This window comes from Miniopterus natalensis, chromosome 19 (assembly GCF_054644295.1).
Source record: "Miniopterus natalensis isolate mMinNat1 chromosome 19, mMinNat1.hap1, whole genome shotgun sequence".
Classification (NCBI taxonomy): Eukaryota; Metazoa; Chordata; class Mammalia; order Chiroptera; family Miniopteridae; genus Miniopterus; species Miniopterus natalensis.
Genome location: NC_142099.1, coordinates 26,560,233 through 26,571,723, shown reverse-complemented (window position 1 = coordinate 26,571,723; position 11,491 = coordinate 26,560,233). Strand labels below are relative to the sequence as shown.

The 11,491-nt window shown below is 43.9% G+C and overlaps 1 protein-coding gene across 1 annotated transcript; it reads right to left on the bottom strand.

The window, feature by feature from the left end:
• Positions 1–2,062: 2,062 nt before the first annotated feature.
• On the bottom strand, positions 2,063–9,296 carry SLC30A1 (solute carrier family 30 member 1). Its single transcript, XM_016215201.2, has 2 exons — positions 8,663–9,296; positions 2,063–6,740 (listed from the first exon to the last, which is right to left on the bottom strand). The coding sequence occupies exons 1-2, from the start codon at positions 9,264–9,266 to the stop codon at positions 5,842–5,844; spliced, it is 1,503 nt and encodes a 500-aa protein (XP_016070687.2). The 5' UTR covers positions 9,267–9,296; the 3' UTR covers positions 2,063–5,841.
• Between the last annotated feature and the right edge of the window lie 2,195 nt (positions 9,297–11,491).

Here is an 11,491-nt window from a genome sequence, read left to right as displayed (position 1 = left end):
ATAAGGGAACAATATTTTTACTTTAGATCAATATATCACAAAAATTGTTCTATAAGCTATTAAATGTGATCTCACTGTTTAAAACGTGGCATAAGTTTTTCAATTGACTTATTTATTTGAGCAAGAAACTTATAGAAATATATATTTACATACACACACATATATATAGTTTTAAAATATAAGTTGATATAGTACCATGTGTTCCAGCGTCAAAAATAGACAAAAAGTTCATTCAAGACCTAATTTATACACTTAACAAAATTAACTGGTTTAATAAAAAGACATACAAAATGCTAACGCTTTGCTTTAAACACTGAGGTAAGAGAAGGTTTCAGGTTGCTCTTTATAAGCCCTTCTCCACAATCCCACACTGTGGGCAAGAGCAGCCTTGCCTTCCAATAAATGAGAAACCACACGGGATGGCATCCGCACCATCTTTTCTCTTTCGTACTTTGTGCTTTGGAGGAATGTAGACACTTTAATATCCTGTAAAATAATAGTTATCACGTGAATGGGACAGGGACTTGGGGAAGCAGATGTTGAAGCAAATCTGCAGAATCATTTTTCCCCTGCTCACTAACTTGTATTTCAAATAGGTGTTCCTTACGTGACTTGTCTCTCAGTTATAATTAAGAGAGAAAACGCTCACCAGACCTACCTGAGCGTGCTCACGGCCTGCGCACTCGGGGGTTTGCAAACACTTGTTTTTTCAAAATAGGTAAAAATTGTATTATCCATTGATTTTTTTAAAAAATATATCTTTATTGATTTCAGAGAGAGGAAAGGAGAGGGATAGAGAGAGAGAAACATCAATGATGAGAGACTCATTGATTGGCTGCCTCCTGCACGGCCCCGACTGGGGATTGAGCCCGCAACCGGGGCATGTGCCCTCACCGGGAACTGAACCAAGATCTCCTGGATCCTAGGTCGACGCTCAAAGGCTGAGCCATGCCAGGCCGTACTCCACTGATTTTTTTTAAAAGGAGGAGGAGAGCCCGGCTGGGCATGGCTCAACCATTGAGCGTCTACCTAGGATCCAGATCTTGGTTCAGTTCCCGGTGAGGGCACATGCCCGGGGTTGCGGGCTCCATGATCCCCAGCAGGGGGCGTGCGGGAGGCAGCCGATCAGTGACTCTCATCATGGATGTCTCTCTCCCCCCTAGTAGCTGATTTGCCCTCCTGTCTCACTTTGTCTACTTCCCCCTCTGAATCTACCCTGTACAGTGTCTTTCCCACTTTCTCATTTTTCCACTCAAAAATTATTGATGGCTTCCTCCATTCCTATAAAACCAAATTCAAACCAGCTGTCAACCTTCTCTCTTCCTTTCCCTACCTCTCCACCCTCAACTGTCATGCTATTCCATGCCCCCCTGCCTTTCAACCCTTACCCCTCCTTCCAGTTTTAACCTACAGAAATCCTTTCCAAAGATTTTTGCCCCTTCTTTGGAGTATCTACTGTATTTTTCAATTCTATTAATTTTCTACTGCCATTTATTGTCAATCCATTTTTCAACTGTTTATTTCCCAGCCAGAAGTATAAGGTTTTTTTTAAAAATCCTTCTTATGAGACTACATTTATGATAGTCCTGAACTCATACAACCAAACTCATGTACTTTTGGGTTAACAGTTGCAGATAATTATGTAAGTGTGGAATATTTAATAATCCTTGTTAGTAACTATGCTTACAAATAAACAATAGCAAGTACCTAAACAAGCATATTAACCTACAGCTACATTAATTTATAAATGCTTATAAAAAACTTCACAGCCATTGAGTATTTCATGTTGGTGAGCCTTTGCACCATTACCCTTTCAATTTCCACTGAAATTTTTGCCCACATTTGTCTTCCTCGTCACTGTCCTTTAACCTAGTCATTCCGCACACCAGCAACACTCACGTTAAGCTGCAACTTCCCTTTCAATACATGAAGTCCAACTCTCTTCTACACAACCCAGCGTAGCACAGGAGGGGAGGCCATATGCACAAAATAATCCAATAGATATTTAAAAATTAATTTATTTTTCTACTTGACTTTTAATAAATGAGAAGAAACACAGTAGTCTGTCTCATAAAGAACATTTATAATACATAACAATCCATAAAGCCTCAATGATGAGGTAGGAACAGCTTTGGAAAACAATGCACAGTCATAAAACATACAAAAAGTTAGGTGAAATGTTGCAGCACTAAAGACATCTTATGTGCATCTGCATTAATGAGATGATAGTTGCATTTAACTGTGCCACATCTGGCCCAAAGGACAGACTGTGGCAGACACAAAACAACACAACATGGAAGTTTCATAAAGAATCACAGAATACACTGGTACAAGTCATTGTGCTGTTTCAAGACAGAACCCTAAGGTGGCAATTTGTGTCTTTTTATATATCACCACATATTAATTTTATGTTACATTCTCTTCAGTATCTTTTTGCCAAAGACACTGGACCATAAAATTTTTGGTTTAAAAGTTTAAACTGAATGACATACAAAAAGCTCTTGTGCCAGTAAAAACGACTGCTAAATATTCCAGAGCTTGTTAGTAAAACAAAATAGCATTGCCACACAGCATTGGTATAGCTACATCAAAATAGTGCTACTACAATTTCCATTTCAGATGGTCAAACACTGTATTTGACAGTTGCAATTTATAAAACAAAAAAAAACCCCTTTACCTTCCCAAGAGTTTTAACACTGTTTTATGACTTAACTGAAACGCTAATAAAATAAATAATCTATACTGTAGAACTAGTCTCCACATTTATGTATGTGAACATCTTTAAGACAGCAGGTAAATGACATTATATCATTCAAATGATATCTGCTTAGAGACAGTAAAAATCTTCAACTCAATACCAGTTAGCCTACTAAATACTTCACATTAGGTTCCATAGGCCTTTTCCCTCAAAACTTTCAAGAGTTCAAAATTAACTGAGGCTGTTAACAAGATACAAAATGTTAACATAGTCTCCTACCTATTGTGATTTTCCAAAGGATGGAAATTTTTCCTATTTAAATTACATACCTTAGTCAAACATTGTTTTCTAAAATGTTAAAATACATACAGCAAAGTTTTTGAGAGTTTTTTTACTTTTTTCTTGTAGGTTCTAGTCCTTACTTTTACAATGCGTATGCCCTTCAAAAAAAACCTATACATTCATATAAGCTAAAAGGTGACAATGGAGAATTAAATCTCTCATCACTAAGGCTGTATTTGGCTTGGAAAAATTTCTGGTTGGTTCTAATTCAGGTACATGCAGCACCTCCTTCTCACTAAACCGAGACAATAGACAAGTTGCTAAACACATTCTAAATACACTGATCTTGCTCAAATATAAAAGAGCCAGGAGAGATGCACCTCCTAAAACTGATGCAGTGTTATAAAACCGCATATTTAAATATTGGGTTTAAGTCTCCGAATAATTCAGGGTATTCCCTTCATTTTCTTTCAGGAAAGAAGAAGCTATTTTGGAAAAGACACCTAAATCCCACAATATTTAAATATAAAAGCATTTTTAAAAGATAATGCTAATATAGCTAAAAATGGGTTAGAAAGTGCATTGTAAAGAAATAAATAATTCTCTGCTAAAACTCAAAAGGTGAGTCAGTGCCCACTGATTTCACTATTATGACAAAGACCTTTGAAAAAAAGAGAACCTTCCCAAGGTACCACTTTGTTACATATAAGCTACTTCAAAATTATGAAACGTGAAATAACTGAAATCTAGAGGCTGTTACCTTCAAAGCACTTTTGAAAAAAAAAAAAAAAAAAAATAGCCCTTGTCCCAAGCTTATACACTATTTTTAAAAATCCTCGTTCAATTGATGTCTTACACATTATACAACCTTTTTAAAAAGACTCAATAGAGCATTTGTAAAGAAAATCCCATAGAATCTAATATATTTACCAGTTATCCTATTGTATCATTACTGAAATGTTTCTATAACAAACTGTTTTGAGATCTTAATGCTTTGTAGTTTAAAGTGTTAAATCAGGAATGTACATGATACAGTACAATTTGAAATTCTCTCTCTTACCCAAACAATGAAATTCCCCAATTTCATGTTTTAAAAAATTGTTTGCAAAATTCAAAGTAACTACCAGCTTAGGAACTAAATTCCACAATATGAGATAAGAGTATTAAATGTCAAGATGTATTACAGATTGGCAGGTTATGGTTTTGGCCCATTATAGTAAATGTGAACTTACAAACTGTTTCTAAAATTACCTCATTGTCATTGGAAAAATCGGCTGTTCTTAAATAGGCCCATTGCCAGCAACAGGCTTATTTATGCTAGAAAAAAACTACACCATCTACCACAGAATTTAACTGTCAAAGGCCTTCACTTTCATCTTAAGACCCATTAAACAATGAATTATTTCAAATCCCAAAAGGTGGCCATCTCAAAAGTAGTCAGCTATAAAAGTCACTGAAGTAGTCAGGATACCTTGTTTCTAGAAAAATAGAGCTATATATGATAACTGATATTAATATTCATCCTTTTGAGGACAAAAATCTAGTTTCTTCACAAAGCATAATCCCTCTCTATCAAGAAAAATATAACTTAAATAGCCTTAAATAACATTTGTGTGTGGATTCAAAATCCATAGCAACAATAAAATATCCAAGAACAATTTCCTGCGTAGGTATTGTAGATCTGAGTGATATCAAGACAGGATAACTTACAGAATCTTAATTATTAATTTTGCCTTAACTCATTTTGCTTCTTTAAAATTTAATATCCAAATTGCATTAACCTTCAGATTTCTTTCTTCTCCTAAGTCAGTGGCTCTTGGCAAAACACAAGCATTGCTGGTGGTGTTTGAAAAGCTGCATTTGAATCCATTCATGATGGGTCACTATGAAATGACTAACTCTGAAAAGTTTTTTTAAAAGATCCCATTAGTAAGTCTGCATTTAACATGAAATTATTAGATAGAGTTTAATGTCCTTAAAAACATTTATTGGATAAATGTGCTTCTGATGCCAATCTTTCAAAGCAAGTAATGCTGGTAAACACGTCCATGTTTTAGACTAACTCTGGTAAGAAAAAAAACATGTTCAGACTCTCAGAATTTAGAAATATAGTCTCAATATTAATTTACAATAATCTAAATATTTAATTTGGTAAACTTTCTTCCCTGCTCTTACTCCCTATATGCCCTATTATGTGTAAACTATAATTCAAGTTGTTAATTATATCTCACTGTTTATTAGAGTAATACTCAGCAATATACAACACAGGATAATAACTGATCTTTAGTATTATAAATACCCCATATGAAGAAAAAAAGAAACTTTTCCTAATAATATCCATCAGTCACTCTGAAAAGATGCTGCCACTATGCTATATAATGACCTTAAAGAGCAAGTAAATATTACCTAAAGTATCAAAGGAAACAAAGTTGTTGATTTTTTAAAGTTCTAGCAATTATAATTTTAATAAACAAAATATAACACTGGGGGAAAAGAAAAGCAGAGAAATTCCAGTAACAATTTTAATTTATTTATCCCCCTAATTAATTTTTCACCATGGAAAAACTGGAAATCAAATGTCATTATGTTATATAAGGTTTATATTTAAACAAAAATGTAACATAGTGTTAGAACTGGCTTTCCAAAATTGTTACAGCATAGCTGTACTCTGCACTAAGAATCACAAAGTTGTAATACAGAAGTCTGTTAAACAGTCCCATTATGTTCTTACAAAAATAGAATTAAACTGTGTGACCAGACAAGGACTTCAATTACACTACTTGGCAAACTTAGAATTTCAATGGAGTCTTTTCCCTCTTGCAGTTTAAAGCAAAAGTCAAATACCACATCTTTTTCAAGACTCACAAAGATGATTCGGGTTGTCTGTTTGGCATCTTTTTAATCTCTATCACAACAGCAGGCATGTTTTCAGATTTAGTCCTCTTGGGCTTCTCTAGATTGTCACTAAGTTCTAAACAAGAAATGCTAACTGCTGGGGCCTTTTCTGTATCCTTTCCAGAAAGGGCTTGTGGCCGAGTCCCACAACACTGCTTCAAAGCACACTGAGTTCTGCAGGCAAGTTCACATGGGACTACACTCGATTTAGAGCCTACACTAGCAAATTCAGGCTGAATGGTAGTAGCGTGAATTCCGTGATTATGAAAAACGTCTTTAATGATTTTAGCCACCTGCATGTATGATGTTGGATCTTCACATTTTATGTGAGCAGTGGCAATGATTCTGCTTCCAGCAAGTTGCCAAACATGTAACTCATGAACTTCCTCAACTCCTTCAACATTTCGAAGTTCTTTTATCAAATTTCTGATATCAATTTGTTTAGGAACAGTTTGTAGGAGAATAAGAGCAGATTCTTTAAGTAATGGGTAAGTTGTGTAAAGGAGTATACAGACCATTACCATACAAAGAGTTGGATCTAAATATAGCACCCAGCAAGGACCAGCCTTATAAACTGTTGCCTGAGTAGTATTCATTATTTGCATCATTGCTTTGCAGGGGTCAGGGGTACACGGGTTCTCACAGAACTTCCCTACAGGACAACCTTGCCAAGAAAAGTAAAAGACCAAGGCATTTACTACTACAATCACTGAACCCAAAGCATCTCCAAAGACATGCAGAAAAACTCCACGCATGTTAAGTTGTCCGGCCTTATCACCATCTTCTATTTCCATTTGGTCGGCTTCTCTGATAACATTCCCGTTCACTTGTACATCCGTTGTGTTATTTCTGGACTTTTCTGGATCTGCAAAGAAACACAAATTCCGCATCAAATACACTTAAAGTGTTTATATAAACATCTTTGTCTAATTTATAAAAACATCCTTGTGAAAATGTTTCTGAAAACATAATTTTAAAATGTGCTTGCGACAATTTAATATAAATTGACATACTGGGACCAAGCTAGGACATAATGGCCGGGGCTAAATAAAGCCATTAAGATGATAGTTTCCCCGTTCTCCTAACCACCCTACCTCCCCCACTCTAAAAAGTGAATATTCTGCTACACTTTTTGGCATATATCAAAAAGAAAACAAAATTGAATGCTAATGCCCCAAATTAAATGCAGCTATGGATAAGTCTAATACAAAGGTTTGATTTGACACAGAGCTCTAGTCACTTTCTGTCTTTAAGGTGTCAAGGTTAAGTTTTAAATGTTTATTATGAATATAAGTGACAGAGTTTCTTGGTCGAGAGGATTTAGAAACTGACAGAACAACAATATAAAGGTATCAACAATCACAAAGTAACCTCAGTAAAAATTTCAATTAAATAATCATTATGTACCTTACTCTTATTTTTAGACTATTTGGAAGTGTACACCATGATGACTTGTTATTTCTATACATTATGAAAGAATCCCCCGCTCCCCCCCATCCACTTAACACATCCATTGCCTCACACATTTATCTCTCTGGTTTTATTTGCTTGTTTGTTTGTTTTGGTGAGAACAGTGAAGTTCTACTCTTCATAGCAAATTTCAATTATACAACACAGTGTTATCCACCACAGTCACCATGTGTTACACAGCTCCTCTTATTATCTTAAAGCTGAAAGTCTGTACCTTTTTATTACCAACCTCTCCCTATTTCCCCCATACCCTATAACTCTTAAACCAAATGTAATGATCTGTTAAAAAAAAAATCAGGGCAGCTTAGTTTTCTTTGGAATAACACCCTGCAGAGTGCGAATGAGAGGAAATTCAATTTATTTACTAAACCTTTTCAATACACAACCTGAATTTCATTAACCTAATATCCTGCATCTTAAAAACAAGGGGAACTGTCTATGTAGTATCCTACAACTAGGCAAATAAATAGAAAGGGAAAGAATTGGAAGGAAATACAAACTGTTAACATCACTGAGCTTGGGTAGTAGGGCATTCACGGGTTGACTCCTTTTTCCGTCTCCTTTCTTTCCACATTTTCCAAATTTCCTTCAAGAGCACTTACGCTTGGAATGAACAGCATCCATTAAAAACATAAGATGAATAAATTACCATCACTCTTCTTTTAGCGTGGTTGATGGAAAAGCGCCAACTGAAATGTGAAACATGCCTAAACAGGTCCTAAATCTAGGATTTTCAGGATTCGGGTGGAGATGTTTGGACAATTAACTGAAACGCACACTGCTGCTCGTAAGAGAGACCTCTCTGAGCTCCGAGAGGCCCGTGGCTAGAGAGCCCTGAACACACTATTAAGAAACTTGTCCAAAGGGCACAAGAACCACCTGCATTTCAAACAGCCAACCACGAAGAACGGACGGCCGATTCTCTCCATTTCCCAACAGGGCCAAGACACTGAATTAGGAAGCATTTTTGAGCCCTTAAAAACCCAAGTTAGACGGTGTCGGGGGAAGACAGCCCGCTGGGGCAGCCAGCGCGCGGCAGGCGGCCGCCACCGCGGGGCCCGCGCCCCACTCGCGGGCGCGCCGCGCCCCCTCCGCCCCCGGGTGCGCCCCCGGGCCGCCGGCACCCGCGCAGGAACGGGTCCTATTTGCTCGCCTCTCCCGGCGGGGCGGGACCTGGAGCGAGCGGGAAGGCGGCGGAGGCCGGGCGCGGCGCGGGTCGGCTCGGGCACCAGGGGGCGTGCGGGCCACCTCGCCCCGGCCAGGCTGGGGTCCGGGGCTCTCCAAACGCCAACCAACCACCTGAGGCGGACGACTCACCTGTCCCGTCCAGTTTCAGCCCGTTGGAGTTGCTGCTATTGGTCACCAGGGTGTTGGTCTCCTCCTGGTCGGGTCTCTGGTCGCCGGGGCTCATGCTGGTGTCGCTGTCCCCGGGGCGGTTGCCCTTGCCGCGGACCCCTTTGGGGAGGCCCCCGTGCGAGTGGCCGTGGCCGGAGCTGTCGCCGAAGCCGCTGTGATGGTGGAAGAGGCAGAGCCCCAGCACGTTGACCAGCAGCCCCACCACGCCGACCCCGAGCACCACCAGCGGCTGCTGCATCTCGTGCGGCTCGATGAAGCGCTCGATGGCCTCCAGCAGGATGGCGAAGCAGAGGCCGGTCAGGAAGATGGCGTTCACCAGAGCCCCCATCACTTCGGCCCGGATCCAGCCAAACGTGTTCTTCTGGGTGGCGTGGGTCCGCTGGGCGAAGCGCTGGGCCACCAGTGCCACCAAGAGCGCCAGCACGTCCGACAGCATGTGGAAGGAGTCGGAGAGCATCGCCAGCGACGAGGTCACCCGGCTCACCACCACCTCCAGCACCATGAACAGGAAGGTCAGCATCAGCATGCACAGCAGCCGGCTCCGGTTGCGGCCCCAGCACCCCATGGCTGCGGCTCGGGGGCCCGCCGAGCGCGGCGCGGACACTCGGGAGGCGGTGGCCGGGAGGCGCCGAGGGTCGGTCTAGGACTCGGTGGCGGGAGGCGGACGGCGCGGGGCTCTCTGCCCCCGAGCCGGGCCGCTAGGGACACTGCCGAGGGCGCCTCCGGGGTCGGGAGGGGGCGAGCCCCGGGGTAAGCCGCCAAGCCCCCGCGCCTGTGGGCGTCCCCGAAGGGCCGGCGGCGCGCAGCTCCTCAGGCGCCCGTCCTCCGAGCCCGGGCGGAGGCCCGGCTCAGCCCCAGCAGCCGCACACCCGCAGCGGGGCGGCGGAGGCGGCGGCGTTGGGGAACTGGGGTTCCCGGAGCCCGGGGACCAGGAGCCCCACCAGAAGCAAGAGCCGGCGTGCGGTGGGGGCGGGCGACAGGCAGCTCGGCGCTGCGAGAGCTCCAAGCATCTGCAGGCTTTCGGCGCAGGTTTTGCCTCCGCTGGTCGCCTCCGCGGGGGCTCGGCTCGAGGAGCCGACGCCGGGGAAGCTCAAAAGGCGGCGGCCACAGCAGTTGCACTCGGCCCGGTGTCGGGCGCCTTCTTCTCCCCCCAGCCTTTGCAGACGGTTTACAAAAAAACTTTGCTTTGCACTCGGAACCCCCGTTTTCACACGGACCTGAGTGTGACAAGGCTTCGACGCCCCGCCCACCAGGCTCGGCACGCTTTCCCATTGGCCAGGACCCCGTCACGACAGCCTCCGCGTCCCGCCCATCCGCGCCAACTATTGGATGGGGTCTCGGCGAGGCAGGCGGGGGCGGTGCTGCGGCTCCGACCGATGGGGGCGGAGCCTCTTCCCCTCGGAGCCGGGCGTGGGCTGGGGGGCCGCGGCCGGGTGCAGCGGCGGGCGTCGTGGGGGAGGGTCGGGGGCGCGGGCCGGGTGCAGCGGGAGGGGGAGGGGCGAGCGGGGCTCCGCGCCTCGGGCGAGGCCCCTGCCCTGGCGCCGCGGGTCCTTGCAGCCCACCGCACACCTGCGGGGCCCCGCAGCAAACAGACTTTGATCCTGGGAGCCGAGTGCACGTGGGGCGGGCCGCGCGGCCGCGGGGTGACAGACCGCAGCCTGGGAGCGGCCGGGACGGAGCCCCCCGTGTGCGGGGCCCGGTGTGCGCCTTACTGCCCCCGGTGCCTAGACTGGGCGACAGACTCTTGAACACGTAACTTGTGACCATGCCCAGCACCGGGCTGAGGAGTTAGTGGTACTTCAAGGCGGTCCTGCCGCCGGGTCTGTGTAAATGTTTTTGTAAAGCAGATAAGCCCTATGGCCACCGTCCCTAGGAGACCTTGCGTAAAATCAGGTATGTCTGTCACTGATTATCTAAGGACCCCTTAGGGTGGGGGCCGCAAAGCGGAGACACCTGGCTCTGGTGCTTCCCCAGGAGCGGCTGTGCGAACCTGGGCAGGTCAACTAACCTCTCTAGACTCGCTTCCTCATCTGTGGACAAGAGGACTTCCCAAGACTCCTCCCGGCTACAATGTCCAGGTTCTGTGATTTAACAAACATATTTATAGGCTACAAACCGCGGAACCCTGTGTTGGTTGCTATGGGGAAGGGGAGGGGCAGTAAGAATAAAGAAGGAGCTTCTGTCCAGGTGGAGGTAAAATATAAACATAGAGAATTTTTTAAATCACCATGAAATACTCTTAATAAATTCTGCCACCACTAGAGTAGATGTATGTATGTGCCATGCTCTGGGTGAATGGGAGATTGGTTAATCTGGAAATGAGGGCTTCCTGATCCTAAATCCAGGGAGGGTGGCCGGAATCAAGAGCGGCCTGAGCTAGACCAGCAAAGGCCTTGCCACACCCCTGAACCCAAAGAAGGACCCCCAACTGCTCTGGGTTTCACATGACAAAGGCAGTGTTAGTGCCCTAGGGGCCGGGATATAAGCTCTTTTGAAGCTGTTATTTTGCACTTTCTTATATTTCTATCATTCCCCCCCCCCCCACCTGTATGTGCTGTTTCTCCACCCATACTGGAGAGCTGGATTCCCCTCTTCTATTCCTGCCCTGCCAGAATAGAAAAGAATGCAGGAGAGTTTCCAAGACATTATAAGGGAAGGACAGATAGAATCTGATGATTAATCGGGAAGGGGGAGGGTGAACGCTAAGGAGGATAATTTAACAAAGATAGTCCCAGTGCTTCTAACCTGACAAGGAAGATACTGCCTTAAACAGGTGAGAAAGTTGGGGAA